This window comes from Onychomys torridus, chromosome 7 (genome assembly GCF_903995425.1).
Source record: "Onychomys torridus chromosome 7, mOncTor1.1, whole genome shotgun sequence".
Taxonomy (NCBI): Eukaryota; Metazoa; Chordata; class Mammalia; order Rodentia; family Cricetidae; genus Onychomys; species Onychomys torridus.
This window is the reverse complement of record NC_050449.1, coordinates 39,228,551-39,255,882: the sequence shown is the minus strand read 5'-3', so window position 1 is coordinate 39,255,882 and position 27,332 is coordinate 39,228,551. Positions and strand designations below refer to the sequence as shown.

General features: G+C 49.7%; 1 protein-coding gene across 5 annotated transcripts in view; it reads left to right on the top strand.

Annotated features, from left to right (window-relative positions):
- Cep164 (centrosomal protein 164) overlaps positions 1-27,332 on the top strand; it is a 67,968-nt gene that overhangs the window by 19,404 nt on the left and 21,232 nt on the right. For 4 of the 5 annotated variants that reach the window (XM_036192111.1, XM_036192109.1, XM_036192108.1 and 1 more), the window contains exons 4-11: positions 1,474-1,678; positions 8,848-9,003; positions 9,365-9,499; positions 10,858-10,935; positions 19,572-19,940; positions 21,162-21,242; positions 23,139-23,222; positions 26,595-26,680. In XM_036192111.1, the coding sequence (XP_036048004.1) occupies positions 1,474-1,678; positions 8,848-9,003; positions 9,365-9,499; positions 10,858-10,935; positions 19,572-19,940; positions 21,162-21,242; positions 23,139-23,222; positions 26,595-26,680 (1,194 nt within the window). The remainder of the gene's footprint in view (positions 1-1,473; positions 1,679-8,847; positions 9,004-9,364; positions 9,500-10,857; positions 10,936-19,571; positions 19,941-21,161; positions 21,243-23,138; positions 23,223-26,594; positions 26,681-27,332) is intronic. The other variant, XM_036192110.1, reaches the window with a different exon arrangement.

The window sequence follows — 27,332 nt, the reverse complement described above, 5'->3', positions numbered from 1 at the left end:
GATCCTTTTTATATTTTATGCGATTTGATCTTCTAAAATTGCATTAAGTGTTATTGCCTCTGTGTCCATGGGGGAAACTGGTCCATAGCATCATTTTCTCCTAATGTCTTTCTCTTGTTTTGTATCATTTTACTGTTGTCCTCATAGAATGAGAATTTCTTCTTCTTCAGGTTTATGAACAAGTTTGTGCAGGATTGCTGCTATTTCGGCTTTAAATATTTGATAGAATTTACCACTGCATTCATCTGGGCCTAGAATTTTCTTTGTGGGGAAAGTTTTAACTTCAAATCCAGTTCTAAAAAGAGAAAGCTGTGTGTGGATAAAAGCAAAGGGAGGAGGATTGCTGCTGTAAGTTCGAGGCCAGCCCAGGCTGGTCTACATAGTAGTTCCAGTCAGGCTGGGACTCTATAATGAGGCCCTTTCTTATCCAGGCCCCCATGAGATGTAGAGCATTCAGGCCAGTTCTTTGCTTTGCTTTGTCCTTTGCGACAGTCTCCCCAGGTGGCCCAGGACTGACTTTGTAAACTAGGCTGGCCTCAAACTGAAAGAGATGATAACCTTGAACTTTAGATCCTCCAAGTTCCACATGCTGAGTGCTGAGACTACAGGGGTGGACCACCTCTGCTGTCTCAGAGAAGAAAGAACTGATTCAAATTCTGGGCATAGAATACTGTGTATAGAAACATGATTAAAAAATAATTTGCATGCGGGCTGGAGAGATGGCTCAGAGGTTAAGAGTACCGGCTGCTCTTCCAGAGGACCAGGTTTGATTCCCAGCACCCACCTGGTGCCTCACAAACACTTGTAACGAGATCTGGTGCCCTCTTCTGGCCTGCAGGGACACATACAGGCAGAACACTGTATTCATAATAAATAAATAAATCTTAAAAAAAATAAAATAAAATCGGTTAGGCGGTGGTGGCAAATGCCTTTAATCCTAGCCCTTGGGAGGCAGAGCCAGGCGGATCTCTGTGAGTTCGAGGCCAGCCTGGTCTGCAGAGTGAAATCCAGGACAGGTACCAAAATTACACAGAGAAACCCTGTCTCGAAAAACTAAAAAAAAAAAAAAAAAAAAAAAAGTTTATTTTTAGGTATCACTTCCTTGAGTAATCTTTCATAAGTTTGTTGCTTGTGTTAAAAAATAAAATAAATTGAAGAAAGGAAGGAAAAAATAAGAAAGTTAGTTGCTATTGCAGCATTGAATGTCTATATTTTATCTTCCATGTCTAACTTATTTCTCATATTTAAAAATACCAACTTATCTCCCATGTTGTGTTCTGGGTAATGTCCTAGGTTTATTTTTCAATTCCTTATTTGTATATCTTTCAGGGTCCAACTTGATGTTGAGCACACTTTAAGAAATAACGATCTATTCCTACAAGTTCTTTTATATATTTCAATATCCTTTTTTAAAGAATTAGGTTTTTGCCAGGCCTTAGAAGGGACTAACTTCTGAACTCTGCTCACTCCCAGCCAGAACATCACGGGTGACCTTTACTATTTCAACTTTGACACTGGGCAGTCCATTTGGGACCATCCATGCGATGAGCACTATCGGAAGTTGGTAATCCAGGAGCGAGAGAAGTGGTTGGCTCCGGGGGCCATTAAGAAGAAAGACAAGAAAAAGAAAAAGGAAAAGAAAACCAAGAAAGACAAAGAGACCTCCAAAAGCCCTCTGGTGAGCCAGCCGAGGCCAGCTCCTACGCTGGGCTGCAGTCCAAGGGGTCGGGGACCCTCCTGGGAGTTAAAGCAGGAGTGAATTCTTGACAGGATGTTGTCTGATTTTACCTGGTGGGTAAAATTTTACCTAGCAGTTGTTACTTCTCTCAGTAATTTCTTCTCTCTCCTTGGGGAGCACATGTTCCATGACAGGGTTAGTGACAGTGTGAGCTCATCAGGGCAAGGGCCGTGTTTTGCATTTGTTGAAGAAGTAGTGCTGTTTGCCACTCCGAGTGTGCAGCAAGGGAGGAGATAGGAGCGGTTGATGAGCTGGCCTCTGGCTGGCCCGGTGTGGGCTCATTGCTGTCTTCAAATTGTCAGAACACCAGTGCCTTCAAGTTTTCAAAGGAAATTTGGGCTTGGTGGTCCATGGCTGCAGTCCTAGTACTTGGAAGGCTGAGGCTGGAGGATCACGAGTTTGAGGTCAGGCTGTAATTGATACATACATGCCACTGGCTTTAGTGACGTTACCTGTGGTCTTTCTGGCCAGCGTCCCTGGCTAGTGGAGGGTAGCAGCCATTAAACTGCATCGTACTCACTGTGGTCTCCAGTAGCTTTTGCACTGAGTTCAGAGGGCTGTGGCCCTCATTTATTTCTCACTCAGCATGTCTGCATGTAAGAAGGAGGTGGAGGCGATCACCCTTACTTCGGGAGGAGCTGAGAGCGAGCCTTACTAGAGTGAGTCCCTGTGCCTCGGGACAGACTTTGTCCTCCTCATGCAGGTGGCTCCCCCCCCCCCCCCCCCCCGACTCCCCGGGTTGAGGATTCCTAGGGCTATATGCCAGGCAGGGGTTCTAGCGGTGAGCCACATCCCCAGCCTCGTTGTCTTCTTTCCTAAAGTGTCAGTTCTGGCCTTGAACAGTTGTTAAGCCGTTGGGTCCTTTATCATGTTCAGGTTCTGTTGCTGTCCTGCGTCCCCTTGCCTCCCCCAGCTTACTGCACGGTTCTGAGAAACAGGGTGAGAAGCCCATTCCTACAGAACAGTGAAGACAGGTGCTTTCCAAACAGAATCCTAGAACTTTCAGATATCATGTAGTTGAAAAGCAGAGGTGGATGCTAGGCTAGGCCTTTCAATAGCCAGGATAATCCGAAATGAGGTTTTGGCATCTATGCAGGCTCCAGCCTGACTCGAGGTAGACGTGGGTGACAGCCTTGGCTCTGGATGTATGTTTGAGTCCCAGGAGCTCCTTATTGGAAAGGACCCCTCTGTAGTTCTGGGAAAGGACAGCTGGGCAGCCCTGGGCCCTCAGGCCAGGCACCTCAAACTTGAGTTTGTCCAGTGGTCAGGCCTGAGGCTCATGGGCTACCTAGACTCAGGTGGTCTGGGCCCTCTGGAGATGTGTGCTCCCAGCTGGCTGGTTAGTGTGTTTGCAGAGGGTGGTTGGTTGTCTTAAGGCTTTTTGGTAACCCCGCGATTCTGAGACTGGAGGGCTTTTAAGCAGTGCCAATCTGTGCTGGTGGTAGAGGGCACTCGACAGAATTTTCCAGGCTTCCTCTCTTCCTCAAAGGACGTTTCTGGGAGTCCTTGATAGTAAGACTTTTATAAAACTAACCAATCGTGAACCTGAGGGCTAGAGGAAGCTTGGGGATCAATCACATGGCTGTGGCCTCCAGGCTTTGACTAGTGGTAAGGTGCTACCTTCAGACGGCTGCTCTGTAGAGACCAGCTTAAAAACAAACAGGGCTTCTCGGGTTGACCAGGGGCTGTGCTCGTCTTCCATGTCCCTCATAGTATTGCAGCCTTCTCACTGTGATAGCACCCAGGAACCGAGTTCCCAGGGCTCTATGGAACAAGGTTTATGGGCTGTTTAATATGGTCGTTGTTGTTATTTCCTCTCTGTAGAGGGGAGCTAGAACCTAGAAAGGGCATATGTATAACCTAAGGAAGTTTTGGCCTTCTTCTCTGTCTTGTTTCTGCTTTATCTTAAGGAGGGTGGTTTTCTGCTATGGGTCTTGGGCTGAGGTAGCGAAAGTCCACGAGAAGGTCAGTCAGTCCTTGTTTTCTCTGCATGTTCGTATACCCATCTAGGAAGCACAGCCTGAGCAGGGACTGCTGCCTTCTTCCTCCTTTCTCCGTGGCCTGTCCCCTCTCCCAGCAACTGGGCTTGCTGACCTGGACCTAGACCAAGAGATGCAGGCTAGAAGTGAGGCCACTTTTAAGAAGGGGAGGAGCCTGTGTATGCAGGGCGACACCCCATGGCCTCTCATGGGTGCTCTTCCTGGCAAGCTGCAGCCACTCTCCAAAGGCCAAGCTCCTCGGACCCACCAGATCTTTGCTGATGTGGAGAAAATCTTAGGCAGGCCTCCGGTCCAGTGCAAGACAGACGTAGGAGACCCACAGAGTCTGGAGTCAACTCAGAAAGCAACAGAGACATTCTACCTGGGATTTTCAGACCTTGAAATAGAAAAGCTGGAATTGAGGACCAGACAGCAGAAACCTGGCACCGGGGGTGCTCAGCTCCCGGAGCCACTCCGGAATGGGCAGGACGTGTTAGAGTGCAGGAGGCGGACCCCTGTCCAGTCTAAGCTTCCTGAAGCCTCCAAAGGCCTGCAGCTGAAAGGGGAGCAGCGTAACCACAGCATAGCCATGAGCTGCACTGGCCCTGGAGGGGACAAAGGTCAGAGCCCCATCCCTTTGCCATCCTCTGAGGAGGAGCCCTCCCGGTCCCTTTGTCCATCTGACCATGTGCTGCCTGCCAGGAAAAGCAAGCTGTTGTTACTAGAGAGTAGCCCAGCAGAGGACTTGAAGTGGCAGGGAGTTCCTGGGGAGGGTGGGGACCTGGGCAGGGGGAGGTGGAGGAGAGAGCCTCCCGGACCGTGGAGAGGACAGGTCTCGAGGCTCGTCAACAAGGATACCACAGAGAGCTTCAAGGAAATGGAGCCTGCTGCTCCCAAGGTGCCAGAGGTCTTAGTGGAAGATTCGCCACAGGGCTTCTCTCTGATGCCACTTGATACCCTGGCATCAGAACCAGTTCTGAAGCCCCCTTCAGGGGGTCCTGCCAGTAAAGAGAGGCACCATCTGCCTGAGTCTCCAGAGTTTCCCAATGAAGATAGGAAGCCTAGTGTGCCCGGGGCTGACTCGGATAGCAGTAGTGGAGGGGGCAGCAGCCTGGCCTCGCCCCTTGGCTCACAGGTCCTAGGGGAGGTAAACAACTTCCCCTGGGACCTGCAGAGCCCCCAGGGGTGTGTTCCTCTCATGGGTCAATCAGGCCCAGGGCCTAGAGATGTGCATTTCTGCCCTTTCCTGGTGCCCCAGTTGTCCCACACACAGAGCTCTGCTGAGGAGCAGTCAGAGATTGAAGACTATTCTGAGGACCAGAGATTCTACCAGCACATCCTGCAGATGGACAAGATCTCCAGGCGGCGGAAGGGCCTGGGGCTGCCTGAGAACATGCAGGAGATGCCGTGCAAAGATGTCGCCGGCATGGTCTGCTGCATGGCCACAGAGTCTTCCAGGATGTCTAGTGAGGGTGAACACAAGTCCATCAGAGCTCAGGAGAGGGACTTGGGGTTACTGGCTTGGGGGTCGGAGCTGCTAGAGCATTCTCCAGAAGTGGTTTCTGCCCCTGCTGAGCAGGAAGTTTCTCAGCAAGCACAGTGCCAGCTAAGCAGTGGCCTCAGGCAGGGGCTAGTCCAGCCCAGTTCCGACACCGGGCTTGCTGCAGAGCCAAGCAAGATGCAGCTTCTCAACCAGGTAGGCTTCTTAGAAAGTGTGGCCTAAGGTCTGGGGCCCCTGAGCTCAGCAGGGAGGGAACAGGGAGAACAGCAGCTGCTCCAAAGCCTTGTAGGTCTGCTTCCTTGATGCTAACCCTCCTTGGTAACTGAGGATCCCTTAACTACCCAAGTGGCCACCTGATGAGATGCCCTGGATTTCAAGTTTGTCCTAAGCCATCACCTGCAGAGCTGAGGGTAGCTATGGTCTAGCCATGCTCGTGGGTGGTTCACATGCTTTGAAGGGATTTCTTCTGAGGGTGGCCAGGGTAGCACTCTGGTACTGGCCTTTAGACAGAATCCAGGCATTTTCTGGAATTTGGGAAGTCTTTCTTACCAGCTGATTCTCGAGAAGAGTCCTTCAAAGTAGGTCCTCTTCCCCAAAGCTTTGCACGATCCCTTCTTGGAGGCACACAGCACTGGAGTTCTCAACTCCAGTGCTCTCAGGAAGGCCCAAACCCACAGCCTGCCTGCCACTGCCACGCAGCCAGCTGCTTCTGCTCCTTGCCTCCCAGAAACTCACATGACTGACCTACGCCAGGTTGTGTGGACCCTGTGTGAGACTCCACTTCCCTACCGGGGTTTTCCAAAGGGTGAGGCTTGCCTTGTCAAGCTTTCACTTTATCCCTTTCAGGAGTCACCCCGTTCTTCATTCAGAAATCAAGTTGGATGGGACCACGGGGCTCAATCGGAATTCCCTAGGTGTTTCTTTCGCTGTGGCCCAGCTGCGGCTCTACCCAGTTGTTCCCTCTGGTCCCTAATTGCCAACATGCACTGGTTCTCCGTTAGTCCTAATAACTAGTGTAGTACTATAAATATCGGATAAGCCACAGATTATCCTGAAAGTTTTAATTAGCCCAATGGCATCAAGTTTATCTGCTCTGAAGGACAATGGCACGCACAGCCCCTGCTCAGAGTTAATGGCCATCTATAGAAGATGATCAGCCTAGGAGCCAGGGATGTCTAATTTCCCTGCTAACCACCAATTCAGTAAAGGCCCAAGAGAACAAAGCCTCAGCACGCCTATCTCCCTCCCTCAAGCCCTCAGCACGTTAGCAAATTAGCCATGTTAGGAGTCTGTAATTTTCTATAAATACAGGATTTTGCTTGCTGATATGCTTGGGCTGGTGGAAGGCCTGAGCGGGGGTGGGGAGGTGGGGCGGGGTGAGACACAGGCTCAGCCCGTGCACTTCTCCTACCACAGTCGTAGACCCTAAGGAGTACGCTCCCTGAGATCATCCCAGACCCCATCTCCTCTGCCCCACTAAGCCTGTGACTTTGGACAGGATTCTTGACCACACCCACCTCCATTTACTCAAGTGGGGTCTCTGCATAGTGGTAGAGTCCACCTTAGGTGATTTGTGAGAATGAGCAGGGCCTAACTGAGCATCACTGACTAAGTTTATGTGTTGGTAGCTTTGCTTCCTGACAAAGATGCTCCCCAGCAGGTCATGTGATTGGCCATCTGCAGAGGTAAGGAGTGTCTTACCTCACTTCTCAGCCAAGGTTCAGGTATCTTGAAGGCAGAGCTAGGCCCTGCTGGGACTTGCCCAGGGACCTCTTTCCTGGGCCAGACTGCCTGAGAAGGTGGTGACTCCAACCTTTGGATCCATCTTTTCTTTTTTCACTCCTTGGGGGTTAGATTAGTGTGGAATAGAATATGTTCTCTTTGGGTTTTTTGTGTGTTTGTTTCTTCAAGACAGTTTCACTGTGTAGCCCTGGCTGTCCTGGAACTCGCTCTGTACACCAGGCTGGCCTCAAGATCACAGAAATCTGCCTGCCTCTGCACTCGAGTGCTGGGATTAAAGGCATGCACCACCAACGACCAGCTCTGATCTTTTTTTTTTTTTTTTAAGTTTTTTTTTTTTTTAAGTTTTTTTTTATTCCATGTGCATTGGTGTTTTGACTGCATGTATGTTTGTGTGAGGGTGTTGGATTCCCTGGAACTGGCATTAGGAACAGTTGTGAGCTGCTATGTGGGTGCTGAGAATTGAACCTAGGTCCTTTGGAAGAGAAGCCAGTGCTGTTAACCACTGAGCCAGCTCTCCAGCCCCTGATCACATTTTTTTAAATTTAAATTTAAATTTTATTTGCACTGGTGTTTTGCCTGCATGTATATATGAGGGTGTCAGATCTTGGAGTTGCAGACAGTTTTGAGCTTCCATGTGGATGCTGAGAAGTGAACCTGGGTCTTCTGGAAGAACAGTGCTCTTAACCACTGAGCCATCTCTCAAGCAGGGGTGGGGGGAATCTCTTTTTTTAAGATTTTATTTATTTTTATTTTATTATCTATCTATCTATCTATCTCTCTATCTCTCTGTCTGTCTATTTATTTAATTTATTTATTTTTCAAAGCTGAGGACCAAACCCAGGACCTTGTGTAGGCAAGCACTCTACCACTGAGCTAAATCCCCAGCCCCAAGATTTTATTTTTAACTGTGTGTGTGTGTGTGTGTGTGTGTGTGTGTGTGTGTGTGTGTGTTTGTGTGAGTGCAGTGGAGGCCAGTAGAGGGCGTCAGAGATGGTCTAGAACTGTTGTTGCCCCGCAGTTGTGTATGAGCTGCCTGAAATAGGGTATGGGAACTGAATGAACTCAGACCCTCTGGAGAGCAGCAGACTCTCTTAACCAGTGAGCCATCTCTCCGGTCCCTGTGCTGGCCTCTCGCTTCTGTTAGGCCAGATGATAGATTCCATAACATTGCTACAGCCCTGGGCCCCTTACAGAGGCCCCTGTGTCCATCATCTCCTTTGAGCTTCTTAGCAGACCCCAAGGCCAAACATGGACCCCCTTGGTCTTGCAGATGAAGGAACTGAGAATGTGAGAGGCTGTGAATAGTCTGAGGACTCACATATTCGGACAGATGGACACAGCTTGGATTTTGACTCCAGTCCTTCTCTTGGCTCTCCTGAGAACTGGGGAAAGCCAGTCAAAGACAATGACAAGGCACATGTTCACATACAGCAGCCTCCTGTGAACACAGCCCTCCAAGGAGGCCTGCACTCTCTTCTGGTGTCTGCTTCCATCTTTGTCAGGAACATGTTGAGACTGCTTTTTCTTGACTCATCAGTTTTAAGCGTCAACTGTAGAGACTTCTAGTAGCTGGGGTTAATCTCTGCCCCCCCCCCCCATCCTGTTCACTTATTATGTAGCTCCTGAAAGGGGAGCAGAGTCCCCAGTCTTAGCACCTGCCAGATGTGAGCTAGTACACAAGTTATCAGAATCAGGAAACTAGCCTGTGAGTCTCACCAGTTGGCACGTGGTATTTCTGGATGTTGTGTTTCATTAGCAGCCTCCAAGCGGAGGCGGTTTAAATTTGAACGCGCAGGATTTAGATGCTTTATTTTTATATCTGCCTCCAACGCCCTGAGAGCCATGTGGTTTCTGGGGTTTGTAACAAGATGTGTTCTGTCGCCCAGGTCCTGGGTTCCCCCTTAGCCCCAGTCCAGGCCCCTCTTTGGAGCCTGGCTCCCTTACGAGGCCCTGGGGATGCTCCACTCTCTGCTCTTCGTGGATCTCAGAGTGTGAACCTGGGGAGCTTGGCAGATTCTGGGCACCTTGGGGAAGCCACACTGGTGAGTCCTTTCTCTGCTGTGCATGTGTTTTATTACCGTGGGACCTTCTGGGTACCATCCTGGGGACTGTGGCCTATCACTGAGACATGAGCTGTGTCTTCAGAATCCAACAGCTAGTGTGAGAAAAGTCATTCTGGCATGGGGGTGGACTGGGCCGCAGGCCGCCTGTGCTGGTCTCCCCATCCATGTGGCTGGGACAGTGGGGTTGGGAAGGGAGTAATAGGCAGTGTGAACTAGACTCCAGACTCATGGACATGGTAGGACTTGATTGGGGCCCCATCTAGGTCGGAATTGAGGGAGCATGCCAGCATCATTCTGAAGGCCCTTCTGGTAAGTCCCTTGTTCTCTCTGTGTTTTGGAGTCTCCACAGGGTCTCAAGTCTGCTGCTTGTGCAAAGGGTTTCTTGGGTTCTGCCCACGAGGGCAAGCGTGCTCTCAGCCTCTTGGTTTTAGGGGAAGAGACCAACGAGGAGGACAAGGAGGAGAGTGACAACCAGGTAATGGGAGGTCCCCTCTCTGGCCTGGAAACCAGGTAATGGGAGGTCCCCTCTCTGGCCTGGAAACCAGGTAATGGGAGGTCCCCTCTCTGGCCTGGAAGCCCTCTGGGTCTATAGACATATTCAGTTGTGGTAAAGCTCTCACACACAGCTACGATTTTTAACCTATTTTAACTGTACAGTAATTCAGGGATATTAGGTTTTTCCATAATGTTACATTATCATCACTACTGTCCATTTTCAGAGCCTGTTTATAATCCCATATTTTGCCCCCACACAATAAATCTTTCCAGCCCTTGGTAACCTCCAAATCTATTTTTTTTTTTTTTTTTTTTGGCTCATGGATTTGCCAGTGTGAGATGTTTCCTAGGAGTGAAATTGCGCAGTGTTTGTCTTTGACGTCTGGCGCCTTTTCCCTCAGCATGCTGCAGCCGTATGTAAACATGCATTTGAAGCCTGTTGTGCGTGCACCATGTTCTGTTTATGCACTCATCTGTTGGTAGATACATGGATTAGTTCTATCTTTGGCTAACCTCCCAGCCATTTAAAAATAAATAAGTGTTTTTCCACTCATAATTTCCTTTCTTGACCAGTCTGTATGCCTCTTACGTCTGAGCTGGAGAACACAACAGACTTGCTTGGCTTTGTACTCATGTGACAAAAGGCTGCTTAGAGAGGCCTTAGTGGAGGGCTTGCCCTGGGTCCCCCAAAGCCTTGCCAGGGCACTCCCATTCTCGTCTGCATGTGGGGCTGGCCAATTCCTTTAGACCTACCACTTTTTTTTTTTTCTGTCAACTTGACACAAGCTGGAGTTATCTGAGAAGAGGAACCCTGATTGAGAAAAATGCTTCTATAAGGTTGGCCTGTATGTAAGCCCGTGAAGCATTTTCTCAATCAGTGATTAACGGGTGCCCAGCACATTGTGGGTGGTGCTATCTGAACAGGTAGTCCTGGGCTGTATACAAATGCAGGCTGAGCAACCAGTTGGTGGTGGCGCACGCCTTTAATCTAAGCACTTGGGAGCAGAGGCAGGTGGATCTCTCGAGGCCAGCCTGGTCTACAGAGTGGTGAGTTCCAGGATAGCCAGGGCTACACAGAGAACCTTGTCTGGATCAATCAATCAATCAATCAATTAGACTGAGCAGGCCAGGAGGAGCAAGCTAGTAAGTAGCACTCCTCCATGGCCTCTGCATTAGTTCTTGTTTCTTGCCCTTTCCCTGAGTTCCTTCAGTAACTATGACCTGCGAGTCATAAGCTGAAGTAAGCCCTTCCGGCTCCAAGCTGCTTTTGGTCCTGAATGCCATCACAGCAACAGAAACCCTGACTAAGACACGGCTCATCACTGTTTCTGCTTGCAGAGTGTCCGAAGCTCCAGTGAGCTCCTCAAGAACCTGCACCTGGACCTCAGCGCCCTGGGAGGTAACTTTGAGTATGAGGTAAGAGCCCAAGAACCCTGCTGGTAAACGCCTCGCTCGGGCCTTTCTTCTGAAGTTTTGCCGCTGTCCGCGGAGTGTATGTAGAAAAGGAACTGGTCCATTTGGGTCTGTTCAGGATTTCTGGGGTTCAGGAAATCCATTCTCTCAGCTATCAGATGACCAGTCCTTGCTGAAGCCCCTGCTCCAGCAGGTGCTTTGAGCATAATGAGATGTGTGTGCTTATGGCCTTTCCCTCCTCACTACACGGGGAGGAGATTTCTTGCCTAGACACCAGGCAAACTTGGTGGAAGAGATGACCTTTGCTTGGGTTTTGAAGAGAAGCTAAATTTTAGACAGGGGATCATCTAGGTAAATGAAGAGCTTGAGCAAAGATTTAAGAGTAGACAAAAGCACGTGGGTGGGTATAGCTTCTGGAACATGCTTCCGAGGTCCCGCCTGTCTCTGAGTCTGACCTGTGCTGCCTCTAGCATGTTTTCATGGAGAGCACACAGGTAGTACAAGTTACCGTGTTATCACACTCAAACCTCTTGTGCATGTTTTGGAGCCTGGACTTAGAAATCATAGGAACATCTCCTACTGTATGTTCTCTGTCTAGTGTCTGATTTATTGTTATTTTCTTATTTATTATATATATAATGTTCTGCCTGCATGTATGCCTGCACGCCAGAGGGCACCAGATCTCATGCATAGTTGTGAGCCACCATGTGGTTGCTGGGATTGAACTCAGGACCTCTGGAAGAGCAATCAGTGCTTTTAACCTCTGAGCCATCTCTCCAGCCCTGATTTATTAATTTTTAAGCAAGTAGCAGTTCTCTTAATTTTCCTAAAACATTTGTTATAAGCAGTGAATCATGAAGTTGTAAATTAGATTCATGCAGACGTTTGAATACTGACCACAAGGTGTAAGCCTCATACAAGTTTTACATGTTATGTTTGTATTAGTGCCTTCCACACTTTAAAGGCAACATCACTTTTATATCATTAGAAAGACTACAAAACTGGCCAGCAAAGCAAAGGTCCTTGTTGCATGAATTGTTAGAAGGTCTTAATAAAATCAAACCTGGAGCCAGGTATTGGGGTGAATGCAGGAAGATCAGAGAAGCAGAACAAGCCACAGCTACCTCACCCTGCCAATTCCTCAGCTGATCCTGTTTCCTCAGACTGGAAGCCTTTCAACTGAACTGTGCTGCTCCAAAGCCTAAAAGCTTAACCAGCCAAAAGCTTCTAGTTTCTGGTCTTCATGCCTTATATATCTTTCTGCTTTCTGCCCTCACTTCCTGAGATTAAAGGCTCACTTCTTGGGATTAAAGGCGTGAGTCACCATGCCTGGCTGTTTCCAGTGTGGCTTTAAACTCACAGAGATCCCAATGGATCTCTACCTCCCAAGTGATAGGATTAAAGGTGTGTGTGCCACCATGTTCTGGCCTCTGTATCTAGTGGCTGTTCTGTTCTCAGACCCCAGATAAGTTTATTAGGGTACACAATATTTTGGGGGAACACAATACCACCACAGGTGCTCCCCTCACAAATTTTAGTTGGTTTCTTTATTATCCCTATTCTTTATGTGTATGTGACTATGTGTTGCACATGTATATTTGCTGTATCATATGTTCAAGTGCACATGGAGGCCAGAGGAGGACATTGGATGTTCTGCTCTACCACTCACTGCCTAATTATCTCCTCAAGATAGGGTTTCTCACTGAGCCTGGTGCTAGGCTGGCAGCTAGCATGTCCCAGGGAATCTCCTGTGGCCACACCTGACTTTTTACATGGGGGCTCACGCTTAGCAAGCATTCTTACCCTCTGAGACATCTCCTCAGCCTCCATTATTATTATTATTATTATTATTATTATTATTATGTTTTGTTTTTTCGAGACAGTGTTTCTCTGTGTAGTTTTGGTGCCTGTCCTGGATCTTGCTCTGTAGACCAGGCTGGCCTCAAACTCACAGAGATCAGCCTGGCTCTGCTTCCTGAGTGCTGGGATTAAAGGCGTGCATCACCACCGCCTGGCCTGTTTTTTTAAATTGCATTTCAACATATTTATTTGCACCGTGTGTGTCACAGAGCACGTGTGGAGGGCGGAGGACAAGTTTCAGGAGCAGTGGGGCAGTTTCCTCCTTCCATGAGGTTCCTGGGGTTTGAACTTGGGTTGTCAAGCTTGGCAGCAAGTGCCTTTACCCACTAAACTGCCTTCCTGGCCCAATCTCTTTTATTTCTGACTCATATTTCTTGGTACTCACCACTCCTTGGAGGTCAGGGTACTGTCTCAGTCCCCATGCCGGCTGACAAGCTCTGGATTGGTACTTGTGACCTCACTGTGGGTGCATCTTTTAAGGGGATCCAACCATACGTGTCTTTGGGAGCAGGACCTGTCTCGTAGAGGAGCTTTGCTTTATTATCCCCGAATCTGTTCAGCCTTTTGGTTCTGCACAGTCAGCTATGTTTTGATTGATGTGGCGCTTCTCCCGACTGCCCCATCTGTATCTCCAGTCTGATGCGCGTCTGCTTGGAGGCCGCTCCCTGCTCATGGAGCCGCCCTGCTTGAGTAGAGAATTCTGTTTGGGTCTCTACGGGAGGACTTGGTTTTCTTCTCAGCCACCATTCACCAGCGCCGACTGACTGGTGGACTCCAAGAAGGTCCTCAGTTTGCACCTGGGTGGATGTCTGTGACTAGGAGAAGGGGTGTCATGAAGGCTTGCATGTTTGGAGAAAGAGGGTAACTGCTTTCCAGGGGACCGGGCATAGGGCGGGTGTAGATGCTGCATAATTTATGTCTGTGTACCCTGGGACACAGGAAGTGCCTGGGCGCGTTTGGTTTAGCAGCTGAGAGAATGGAGTGGAGGGTATCTAGACAGGCTGGGTGGTGTTTCTTCCTTCCCTGGCTTCCTCACTTTCTGGGTACAGTAGGTGTCTGTTCCTTCCAGTCAGCTGGTGGGTTGAAATCCCCCTGGAGCTTGATCATGACTACTTCTTAATGGGTTACAGATGTCAGCCGAGAAAGGTGTTTCTCCTCTGACATATTACGGACTTCTAGAGTTTTCCCTTTGCTGGTGAGGGGAGAGGGGGCTTTTAAAACATTTTAATAGCTTGCTTGGCACCACAGGGAGGTGGGAAGTGTCTGGGGTAGGCGATACTTAGACACCTCACACCTGTCTCCAGGTCTCTGCCACGTGGGGTGTTGGAGTCCTGCATTCTAACCTCAGATAGGTGTTAGGGGCTTTTCTTGGAGGGAAGTTAGTGGTGGAGATCAGTGTAGGCGTCTAGGCAGTCAAAGCTGCTTCCACTTGGGCACTGACCTTTGAAATGACTTTTGTCCTGGTGTATACCCCCCCCACCCCCCCACCCCCACACCTGGGTCTTGCAGTTAGCTCTGTGTACAGCTGCAGCCTTTCTTCCTGGGTTTATCCTGCCTGTGTTCCCAGTCACTTTGCTCTTACTTCCATAAGAGGGCAGCAGGATGGCAGGAATGCAGTTCCGTCAGCATTGACTCCCTCCTCAGCTTTCCAACCTAAACCCACGGCTAGTCTATCACAGACGCAAAGGGAAAGGTTCAGGAACCCACACCAAGAAGGCTTCTGAGGGAGAGGGGGAGGCAGAGGGTGGGCAGGCAGTATGTGGTCATGTGGTGCTGATGAAAAGCCATCAGCTCTCAAAAGGAGAGGGAGGGAGCCTTGGCTTAGAAATCACAGGATGATGTCAGTGTGATTGGAAAGTGCTAACTACACCCAGGGAGCTGTGCAAAGAATTGAGACCAACTGAATGGGCACCAGACCTGGAAAATAACCCTGACCGATGGTTGGCTTAGCAGGAGTCTCCCCAGAACAGTGTGAATGCATGGGCATGCTGTTGAGGCAGCCTCCCCCCCAGCCTCCATGACTCCCCCTCCTGTCCTGTGTGGATCATGGGAGCCCAAGTGTCTTTGTGCTCTGGGCAGGTAAGAGGGTGGGAATACAACCTGGGGAGCCTCATGACTTTTTGAAAAGTGTTAAATATTCAAGAACTGGTTCTGACAGTCACTCCTCTTCACCCCTCCTTGTGCAGATGGCAAAATCTTGAAATATGCCTTGAAATGCAAAAGGACTTAAGACTGTGGCAGGAGGAGGTTGGGAAGTTTGAGCATGGAGAGGTCCAGAGCAGAGCTGTGTACCCACAGAGCCTGGAGCAGGAGACTGTACAGAGATGTCTGGGGCGTGCATACTGGCTGGGTGCTTCAGAACCTAGGCCTGGGGACAGCCAAGGAGCATAGGCTGGGTGAGCAGGGACAATGTGGAGTCAGATGAGATGCTTAGATTCCTTGCATCCTTTTGTAGATGATAGATAGCCAGTGTTTAATTTCCCCTGCCTTCTCCACCCATTTCTGGCTGTCCTATGGATGTAGTCAGTAGCTGTGGATGTAGACCAAGGCCATTTCTCTTCTTTTCTTTTCTTTTTAAGGCCGTTTGTTTTAATGGTTGCCTTATTTGATCAATTTTATGTTTAGGTAGGCAGATTGAGATCATGCAGTCACATGGAAATCTTCCTTTTTGGAGAGAGGGGGGTTGCTGCAAGGAGAAGCTGGGGCCTTAGACTTTAGACACACACTCTCCCAGGGAGTACGCCCCACACTGAAATTCATCTTCTGAAGCGTTTAATTTGAGAGTTGCCTAGATGATGCTCAAGATTCTCGTAGTTGGGTTGTGTTCTCTCCAGTATAATTATGGGAATCTTGGGGCTAGAGAAACGGCTCACTGGTTATGAGCACTGGCTGCTCTTCCCAAGGACCGAGGGGCTGGTTCCTATCACCCACACCAGGTGCCTCACAACTGTTTGTAATTCCAGCGGGGCTTATGCCCTCTTCTGGCCTCCCTGGGTAAACCATCCCCACCCTGCTTCTGCCTCTGGAGAGCTGGGATTAAAGGTGTGCCACCACCATACCTGGCCTCCACCCTCTGAGTTTTATGGCCTGTTTGCTTTCTCATCATTTTGAATAATTAAGAGTTAACATTTCACTTCATAAGCACTGCACCAAAATAGTCTAATCCCCATATGACTTTGGCAAATAAATATTATTATATCTCCATTTGGGAGAGGAAGAAGGGAAGCCTCCACTCCTACCATTGGCTCACACATGTGTTTTTTTTTTTGTTTTTTTTTAAAGCCATGGCTGTCTAGCTAGAACTTGCTCTGTAGACCAGGGTGGCCTGGAACCCACAGAGATCCACCTGCCTCCTGGGTGTGCTGGGATTACCACCACTGCATGCCAACACATGGGTTCTTAAAAAAACAAAGACAAAACAAAACAACCTCAGTTGAGACATCCATATATGCCAGAAACTGGGTTCTGAGCACAATAGGGAGTTCATCTAGTAAGGAAAATAAGCAAAGAAACCCACAGATTTTATAGCTGCTGTGACAGAAAGACCCAGGGTCCAGGGACCAAAGGCCAAGGAAGGCTTCCTGGGAGAGGTGATGCTGTGAGGACTAGTGGTAATTTGTTGGGGTGGAGCAGTGTTTCTATCAAGAGTATGTGGCTTAGTGGTCGAGCACAGGCTTAGCATGTGCCAGGTCTGATACCTTTAAAAACTAAAAAGAATGTGCTTAGCAGAGTAGAAAAATAGCCCAGTGTTCAAGCCCAGGCAGAAGGGGTGTGAGATATGGTGGGGATGAACTGTGAGACGCAGGAAGGGCTCTCTGGTGTCTGACACTTTCTCTGTCTGTCTCCTAATCCAAAGTTTGTTGCTAGGTAACCTTCTTAGGACTAGGTTTCAGCCCTAGATTGAAGGAGGAGGACAGGAGAGCCTTCCTTAACTCTAGGATGAGCCTGACTAGCATGGCCTGGCCCCATTTGCTGAATGACTCATGTGGCGAACAGACACCCTCCCCCCCATCTCCCGTAAACTTCACCCTCCTCCCTTGGAGCCACAGAGCCAGGTAGACCAGTTGTGGAGCTCCTGCTTAGTGTTGGTGGCATGGTCCCGGCTTGAATGAAGCTACCTTACTGAAGAGAGGGGCCTCAGGCACCCCTTTGAACGGTAGTGTTACTCTGTATGAGTTTTGAGAGGGGTGGGGTGGTGCTGGTTACTGTCTGCTTCTCCACCTCTCCTTCTGCTCCTCCCCCAGGGGCAGGCTTGGGACCAGAAGTCACACCCGCATCCCGTGCTTTGTAGGTTTGGGCGGCCAAAACTCACCATTAGGCCCACTGGGGACAGTTCACTTTTCTTAGTGTTATCTTCGTGCCCCACAGGCAGGGAGGGCATGGTCATCTCCTATTCCCGAAGGCAGTGGGTGTGCGGCACACTGAGGATGCTCAGAAGATGAATATGGGGCTTCATTATCATAAAACATTAGTGATCATTTCTGGGGCACCGACGGTCTAGACAGGCATAGTTCTAAGTTCCTCACCTCACTCAATGAGTGTTAACTCATTTAACCCTCCAAGTGGCTTTGTAAGGTGGGTACTTCGAGAATCTGTGTATTTAAGAGGAAGGAACGGAGGCACAGTAATTTGCTTGAGATTGCATCTCCTGCCTCCCTGTACCATTCCTTGGGAGCCTGGGTTAGCCTGGGTTAGCCTGGGTTAGCCTGTCTCCTTAAGCTGCTGACTCGACTTGGGATGCTCAGCTTTCCGAGACCACAGTGAAATATCTCAATTGAACCTCAAGCCATATTGAGAAAAGGATTATATCTGCTGGCAGTTTTGAGAGTGAGGCTGTGACTGATTAGACCCCTTGTTCTAGGTCTGTGTGTGAAGCAGCGTATCATGGCAGGACCATGTGGGCACAGCAAAGATGTTCACACCATAAGCCAAGGGGCAAAGAGGTGAAGGGTGTGCCCTAGTAACCCAAAGACCTCCTAAGAGTTCCACCCCTTTCAGTGATGCCAGTCTGGGGCATGCCTCCGCTACACAGGCCTTTGGAGGGACACTTCAGATCCAGACTGGAGCACTTAAAACACTCCTTGTTTTAGTCTTCAGGATAGCGAATCTGAAGTCTTAAAAATCCCTCATCAGGAGTTGTTCAGCCTGACAGCCTAAGTGCCAACACAGATGTTTTTCTGGATGGAGGCTCTGAGTCTGAGCCCAGGAGAGATCACTGGCTGTATTTCTGAGGGAGGGCTTTCTGTTTCTATTTTGGTCAGCTCTATGAAGAGTTTACCAGAAGCAGCCTTGGATTTTTACTAGTGAGTTTGTATGTGAAAAACAGGGTGTGGTCACTGTGCTAAGTGTGCAGCTCAGCTCTCCTTTCAGGGGATCCAGCCAAAGTGGAGTTTAGAAAATTAACAGCTGCCAGCTACTGGCCCTTTTGTCTTTGCTGGTTCTTGCTAAGATTCCACTTCCTTCTAGTGTGACAGGTCCCACCAGGGGTTTGGGGACAGGGCCCTTCCTGCCTGATGTGGAACTTCGCCGACAGCAGCCTGCTTGAGCACTCTGCTTGGCTCCGATTGCTCAGAACTGTCCTGTGCTCCTCTGTCTGTCTGTCACAGTGATGGGCCTGTGTCTTTCCCGAAGGCCCTGTATCCCTCCTGTGTCGTCTCTGCCCCATCTCTCACCCAGCTAATCCCTCTAGACATCGCTTCTCAAAGACCCCAGGTTGAGAGTCCTGGATAGAAGATGCTATCTGCGGGGTTGCTGGTGATGAGCTTGTGTAGGGAAACTTGGGCAGGAAGGGTACCTTTCTTATATTTTTCCCTTTCTGTCTTTGAAAAATGAAAAGTCTAAGTTCCGGTCTTTGTTGTTGTTCTCTTCTAAGTAAATATTGGCTCCTGAGGTCTGAGGGCTTGGCTGATGGATCTGGGGAATGTGGCAGATGCTAGCAGAGTTGCAGCAATTTCTAAGCCCTGTTTGATGTGTCTGTATCATTATAGAAATTGCCATTCAGTTTATCTGGATGTGGGCCAAGGGGCAGCAATCTGTGTTTTGCAAAGCTATTTGGGCAACTGAAGAGATGGCTCACAGTGGTTAAGAGCACATACTGCTTTTGCAGAAGACCTGAATTTGGTTCCCGGGACCTATATTGGGTAGTTCTAACTGCCCATAATTCTAGTTCCAGTCGGATCCAATACTTCTGGCCTCTACAGACACCTGTACTCACATGCACATGCCCACACATACACATGTAACCAAAACATTAAAAAAAAAGCTGTTTGGGAGGGCTCGGGAGATGCTCAGTGGGTAGTGCTCACTATGCAGACAGACGAGTTCTGCTCCCTAGCATTCACTTAAAAATCAGGTATGGCAGGATACATCTGGAACCCCAATGGTGGTAGCAAAGAGACAGGTGGATTCCTGGAGCATGTTGGCCAGTTAGTCTGACCAAATTGGTGAGCTCCAGATTCAGTGAGAGGCCATATCTCAGAGCAACTGAAGAAGACAGCTGACATTGACCTCTGGTTTCCATATGCAAGTACAAGGCATGCACATGCACACACATGCAGTGCACACACAGACACAGACACAGACACACACAGACACACACAGACACAGACACACACAGACACACACACACACAGACACACACACACACACACACACAGAGCTATGTAGGATAACAGGGTCAGAGCTCACGAAGGCCAGCTGAGGGTCAAGGAATGGCCGCTCCATCTTGTGTCAGTCTTTAAACTTCTTGGCTCCTTTCTGACATTGTCTTTGCTCCCCAGGAGTCTCCAAGAAGCAGCCAGCCAGTGGACAAGAAGGATGTTTCTGTTGACTCGGATGCTGATCGGCCCCCGACTCCTGGCAAGCTGTTCAGCCAGGGTGCTGACCGGAGTCTGGACAGTTCTGATGGCAGCAGGTCCCGGGGAAGAGGGGCAAGTCCCTGGAACCTACAGAAAGAAAATGAGAACAGCAATCCCAAGGCTTCTGAGAGTCAGGTGGCTCCTGGGTTGGACCCTGGGGGTGATCACCCTGCCAAGGCCTCTAAAAAGGAGCAGGGAGAGGAAGCCATGGAGGCAGGAGAGGAAGGTTCCAGGAGGGGAACAGTCAAGGAAGCGTCCGCCCTGGAGGAGAGCACATCAGACACCAGTGAGGTAAGTCCCTTGGTCCCAAGGCAGTTGTCCGCTGGAACCTGCTGCTGCTGTCTCCAGCTACTTAGCGTCCTGTCCCCATGTCTGTATTACCAAGTCAGGAGCTGCATCCAGCTGTCCACATCAGCCAGAGCCCTTAATTGTAACAGATATGCCCAGACTCAGCAGGAGGTAATATGAAACATCCGACCTGCTGGCGCCGGGGATTCAGAGCAGAAGTGTGCTTTTCCATTGGCGCCTCCTGGGGTGTTCACACTCTTCATTTCCTGTCATTACTTCTTCCCGCCTGTAAGTTGTCTTGGTTTGCTCAGTCGGAGTTCCTGTAAAGAAGGGTGTGTGTGTGTGTGTGTGTGTGTGTGTGTGTGCATATGTATATGTAGAGAGGGAGAGAGAGCGCGCGCGCACGCGCACACGAGCACACACATACAGTGCGCCCCATTGGCGTTATAGCTTTTCCCACCCTTAGTCTTTTCCCATATAGTGAGGGAATTCATTTAAAGAGCTTCTATCTAAGCCCTGGAAAAGATACTTCCAGAGCTGGTAAGGTGGTTTAGTCCATAAAGTGCTTGCTGAACAACATGAAGATCTAACTTTGACCCCCAGATCCATCTTAAAAGCCAGGTGTACTGATGAGCATTTTATAATCCCAGCACTGGGGTCGGGGAGGTAGATGGATCCCGGGAGCTCACTGGCCAGCTAGCTTAGCCAGATCAGATGGGCTTCAGGCCGGTGAAAGTTTCTGTGCCCAAAACAAAGGGGATGAACAGCGTGAAGAGCAACCCAAAGCTGACCTGTGGCTTCTACATGTTCTCTCTCTCTCTCTCTCTCTCTCTCTCTCTCTCTCTCTCTCACACACACACACACACACACACACACACACACACACACACACACACACACACTCCTGCATGCACAAGAGTATGCACACACATTAAGGTAAGCGTTATTTTTTCAGATAGCATCAACGTCTACACTGCTGACTTTCTGTCTCTACTAGCTCTCCTTTCCTGTTTAAATCCTGCTGATCTGATTTGGGGTGTGGTTGTCCACTATCAGCATAAGTACAGAGCCCCTTTCTTATCTAGGTGTTTATATCTGCTGGTTTTCAAAATGGGTGGATTTTTGGCTTGGGTTCAGTTCTGTGTTGGCCCTATGGCCTATTGGGAATTCCATGGCTAGCAGCCTGGAAAATTTGGGGGGCATTTCTGTCATGTGTCCCTGCAGGAGTCAGAGGTCCTTGAACACTTGAAGGACCCACAGCTCTCCGAGTCTGAAGCTTCTGCTCCCAAGTCTTTCCTTGGCCTGGTGAGTTGCAGTGTGCTGCAGCAGAGTGGAATGAAAGAACTTGGTGAGTTGCAGTGAGCTGCAGCAGGGCGGTATGAAAGAACTTGGTGTTTCTTTTTCCCTAGAGAAGTAGTTTACCAATGTCACACAGCTGGGAAGTGGGGCAGTTAGCCCTCAAAATTAGGTCTTGTTAGTTCCAGATCCTCAACTCAGAAGCCAGGGGTAGCACAGCCCACTACAGTTTGCTGTGGGAACGAAGTGAGGCAGAGCACAGTCTGTGAAGGGCCAGGGTCAGTGCTTTTACCTTGTGTGACTTGTCTACGAGGTCACCTGGGCTGCCTGGGGCCTGGCAGGACAGTTGTATCTAGGAGGCTCCAGGTGTTCCTGGGTCACGAGCCACGCATGAGGACTTTGCTAGGCTTTGGCCAGGATTTAATTAGAAAGTTTAGGCTTTTGTCCTGCACTGCCAGGTCTTCCATGCTTTCTGTGTCCTGGACCTTCATCCAGCCTGCTGGATCTCAAGTCCATTTGCCATGTCTGAGTCTTAAAGGGAAGGTTCGACTACTTTTGGCCCATTGTTACCTCTGCATGTCCCCCTCCATCTGCTCAGAGGAGGCAGTTATAAGGGAAGGGATTAGTGGAAAAGGGTCAGGGATGAACAGAGAAGATCGGAGGGGTGCAGAGGAGGTAGACAGCTGAGTGCTTTGGCCCACACTGAGCCGTGGGCTTCGGAAGCAGATGGCCGCTGTATTAGGTGGAGTAGAAATCAAGCTGAAGGGAAAATAATCAAAATCCAAGAAAACTCCACAAACTAGAAAGGTAAGCAAAAAACAATAAACAAAACAAAACAAAACAAAACAAAAAAATGAAACAGAAAAGTAAACAAAACCTCAAAACAAACAAAAACCCACAAATGCAAAACTCATTATTGGCCAAAACAAACTGAATCAAACCTTCCAAACCTCCAAACAAAACAACAAGAAATCTACTTAACCAACTAAACACTTGACAATGATGGATAACTGTTTGACCGAACTCTTAGAAACAAGTGGTCTGGTCCTTCCAAAGCTGCCACCGTGTGCTGCCGTGCCCAGCAGCAGTCTTCACTCTGGGTGTGGAGGGAGGAAGCTGGAGACAGCAGGATTAGACCTTTTCTGGGCATCCCGCCATCCATTAGGGATGGCAAAACTGTCCCCATTAGAATGCTGTTGGATAGCAATCCTTCACAGCCCGGCAGAATCTTAGGCTCAGAAGGGGCATAGTGTGGTCCTGTTGGCAGCCAAAGGGCAGTGAGGAATTTGGCTTGGTGTGGGCACCTGCTGTAAGTCCACAAGAGGACTCTGGACAAATCATTGCTAATGAATCCCAGTGTCTCGAGAGAGAGCGTGAGCCACCTCTCTGGGGAGAAGGCTGGAAGGAGCCCATCAAGTCTCACTTCCAAGCCACCCATGGGTTTGGGTTTGCTGGCATTCTCCTGCCCTGCTTGGGTATGGGATGGGTGAGGGGGGAGACAGCTGGGAAGAGGTATGTGTCATAGGAAGAGTCAGGCCCGGGGCTCATCTGACCTGCAGCCCCCTTGTTACCAGCTTTTGTCCTGGGCCAAATTTCATGTCCTCCGCACCCTGCAGCTGTGTCCACTTCAGTCTTAAAGGGTTATTTATGTCTATAGTTCTATTATGAAAAACACCAAATATATAGGAAAATCAGAAGAATTTTACAGTAGCCCTTCCTGCTCTCCACTCAGTGTCTACAGGGAGCGTTTGGCTCTCCTTCTCCCATCTCGCCTGCTCTGAGCACTTCCTAAGATGTCACAGCATTGAGCTCGGTGTCTAGGACACAGTGCACACCTTTCTGAAGGTGGGCAAGTGCTGACCGGGACAAGGGCAGAGCTGATTGTCTCATCTCCACCATCTCCAGGACTTTGGATTTCGCAGCCGGATCTCAGAGCACCTGCTGGATGGTGACATGCTTTCTCCGGTCATGGGTGGAGCCTGCTGGGAGGTGAGTCTGGGTGGGCTAAGCTGGGCCCTCACCTTTTCTGGCAGCTACTTTTAAGGGTGACCCATAGATGACGTCTGCCCATTAGTGTGGACTTGTGGACATTCTCTCTGTCCAGACACTTGCCTCGACAGGGCTTCTGGCCGTGACTGCTTTGTTGCTGCTATGCATTGAAACATTCCTGCCCTGCTGCATGTCCATTTATTCATACAGCAACTGAGGGTTGACCACCTGCCCACCCATCCCTTCCAGCTCTGCCACCCAGCAGCTGGGTCTACCACTCGCCTTACCAGTCTGCATATGCTGCCTCTTGTGCCTGCTCTGCCAGCCTTGCTGCTTCCCCTTTGGCCCCTGTGTTCTCTTCTTTAGGCTCTGAGACCCAGTTCTGGTGTCTGCTTGGAGGAGGTGACTTGTCCCCTCTCTGCTCCCAGGATTACTTTGCTTTTACAGTGTTTTGTCTGTCTCCTCTGCTAGACCTAAGCTGGCCTCCTCCCAGGAAGGTACACAGGTGCCTGAAACACAGACAGATGCTGCCCTAAAAGTGGCATAAGTCAGGGCAGCTGCTTGTTTCCTTTGTGGGCTGCTAGAAGAGGGATTCTGGCACACAGTCTCTGCAGGTTTTAGGGAGCACTTGGCTTGAGTGGATGGGAATCTGTTGGGTGAAACAACATGGTGTTTAATATGAACCCAGCCTGGTGTGTGCTGGTGTGTGCTGGTGTGTGCTGGTGTGTGCTGGTGTGTGCTGGTGTGTGCTGGTGTGTGCTGGTGTGTGCTGGTGTGTGCTGGTGTGTGCTGGTGTGTGGGGTGCATACAGAATAGTGTTTTCAGACTGCATTTGAGCCCCACATGTTCTTCTCTTGTCTGGCTGGTGCTTTCCTGGGTGGCTACCCAGTGACCAGGTCTCTGCTAGACTTTGGATCCCCCCTGTTTGCAGTGCTGAGGATATGAAGGCACGGGGAAGGGCAGGTAGGGTTAGGTAGCAAGCTTGGAGTAGGTGCGCTGTGAGGTCCCTTTGGTAACAAGGGTGTAGGAAAGTCACTAGGTCCATAAGGCAGGGTGAGTTCAGTGGCTATGGCTCCAAAGGCTGGCTTTCTTGGGAACTGGGCCCACCTGAGCCATAATGAGGCCAGTAGTTCCTCTGGCTGCTACCCTGGGTGTAGAAGAGCAGGTCAGGGGTCGGCTTGGATTTAGTTCTCAGCAGCTACCACCTGCTGGCAGGCAGCCCCACAGAGCAAGGTCTAGTTCATCCTTCATCCCTCATGGTGGAGTGTGGATGGTAGTGTAGATGCTCGTACCTCTGACAGGGCCTGGCCTGCAGCTGTCTCCTGTCTTTGGGGTGTGGAAGGGTGGAGCTGTAGGAGGGAGCGGCAGCCGCTTCACAGTATGGACAGAACCATAGGTGCAGTCTTCTTTGTGGTCCTCTGGGCTCTGGTCTCATTTCTTCTGTTCTGATCTCTCCCAGGCCTAAGAGCAGGGAGCGCCTTAGAAATAAACTGTCTTCAGTTTTTTCATCTTGGAATTATTTTGAGGACTAGGGATGTAGCTTAGTGGTAGAGCGCTTGCCTAGCACATGTGAAACCCTGGATTCCATCCCTGACACCGGAAGAAAATGATACAGCTCAGATGTAAGGGACACATAATAAACTGCATATTTAAAGAGAAAAATTGGATACATTTTTGCCACATGTATTCCTTTGAAACTGTCATCACAGTCAAGATAATAATCTCTCCTTCCATTGTTGGACATTGAATATAGGGCTTTGTGTAAGCTAGGTGAGTTCTCTACCACTTAGCTGCCTCAACACCCTGGTCCCTGCCCTTAAGAAGAACAACCATAGGCCGGGCAGTAATCCCAGCACTCGGGAGGCAGAGGCAGGTGGATCTCTGTTAGTTTGAGGCCAGCCTGGTCTACAGAGCTAGTCCAGGACAGGCTCCATAGCTACAGAAAAACCCTGTCTTGAAAAACCAAAAAAAAAAAAAAAAAAAAAAAAAAGAACAACCATCTAAGTTTCTCAGGCCTGTCTCAGACCTGCAATCTTCCTGCTTCCACCCTAGGACTAGATCTTAAAAACAAAACTCAGGAGCTGAGCGGAGGCTGGGGTCCTGAGTAGTGTCGGGTCAGAGGCCTGTGGCATGCGCTTGTTTTGCTCTCCTTTCTGAAGGGCGTCACCACACCTGTCCCTTACTGGGGTCCCTTTTCCTTTTCTGGGATCAAGTGAAACTACTGAAGACCCACTGTCTGCCTTTCCCAAGTTAGCCCTTCTCTCTCAGGAAGCTGCTTCAGCCTGCTGCAGAAGTACAGGACATGAAGCAAGCAGGGCACAGACAGAATGATGGTCTGTGGTCAACTCCAGTCAGCCTCTATAGCCTCCCAGTCCCAGAGTCCTTTGTGGCTTTGGGCTCCTTTTGAGTTTTTCTTGCCGTCACCCTGTTTTGTTACTTATAGTTTATGACGTGCAGTTGGTCTGTGTGATCTCTGTTTCTTTGAAAAAATGAGACCAAGAGGATGATCGCAGGTGGTTTGCAGGGAAGATTCGTGGTGAGCTGAACTCTAGAAGGAGAGCAAGATGGAGTTGGGAGGGTGTGCTTGCCTGTGATTTCGTGTAGGCTCTGCCCGGGCCGATGCATTGAGGAGTGGCAGCCCTGGCAGGGAAACAGGTGGCGTTGCTGGTTTTTATGTAATTTGGGAGAGCTGGGTTTTAGTGCAGACCTTGCCCTTCTTACCTACCCAAATGGCAGAGTCAGATCAAATGGCGGGGTTCAGGCTGCCAGAGGAGGTGTGTGTGTGTGTGTGTGTGTGTGTGTGTGTGTGTGTGTGTGTGTGTGCTCACTGTCTACCAATGACAGTTCATGTCCTAGGATGGAGCAGTGGAAGAAGGATACCACTGTTGTCCCCAGAGTCAGACGGCACCCTCCAGTTTGGGGCATAGCTTCCCTTCTTCCACCCAGATCCCGGTGCTTCAGAACCATTTTATTTTGGCACCCCCGTACCGCCAGCCAGCCAGCCCCAGTGACCCAGGCCTCAGTGAATTTAGGGTGTCCATGGAGATCATTGCCTTCTCTTTGTGGCTAGCAGTGCAGGCTCCAGGCGACTGGCCAGGTTCTCAGGTCCCCCTGCCCGCCACCTCTGGCTCCTCTCTATGAATGTAGTGACCATAGTATTTATCTCCAGTTCCAGCTGTGGGCCAGGGGCTTAGCTAGGGCTTAGGAAGCTGCATCCTATGGCAGACAGACATGTTCTGTGTCTCAGTGGCTCCTGTCCTCTCCAGACATGCCATAGCGCCCCCACCGAGCATTTGACCAGGCAGGATAAGAGACTCTTGTAGTGCATAGCTCGCTCTCTGATGCTTTTCTTCCCTGGCTTCTTGCTTGCAGGCCCAGGAATTAGGCCATGAAGAACAAGATGGCAGCCAGTCCAGCAGAGCCGAGCCGCAGAGCAAGCATTCCCAAGTCTCTGAGAGGTACAGTGGGAGGCTGCCTCAGGGACCCAAGGCATTCTGTGTCTTTAGGGTGGTGTGGGCTTGGGTAGAACTCCTGGTCCTTATGGTTGGCATTGGCTCGTATGCCCTTGCTGGAGGACAGATGGTGGCCTGGCTGGAGGGCAGTACAAGGTGTGTGTATGTGGTGTTGGGGTAGGGTGGATGAACCCTGCCTGTGATGGGGTGCTGTGACACGAGTGTGAGGTGTCACTTGGCAGGACTCTGCACATAGCCCTTTGGTGAGTTCAAGGACTCTGTCCTCTCTAGTGGTTTGGGCTGATTAAACTGGATTAAGCTGTGTATATCTGGTCGTGAGACAGGCTGAAGTGCCTGTTGGATGTCTGGTGAGCCATGTTCTTAGGTACTGAAGCTCAGCATTCTGAGCCAGGGTTCTTCCTGTGATGATAGAGGTGGTGAGAGAGAGAGAGAGAGAGAGAGAGAGAGAGAGAGAGAGAGAGAGAGAGAGAGATCCTGTGATGGTAGAGATGACTGTGCAGACTCTGTCTCTCTTTCTCACACACACATATGCATGCTTGTGTGTGTGTGTGTGTGTGTGTGTGTGTGTGTGTGTGTGTGTGTGTGTGTGTCCCTGGCCTCATCCCATAAAAGCAGGAGGGCTACTACCCAGGAAAAC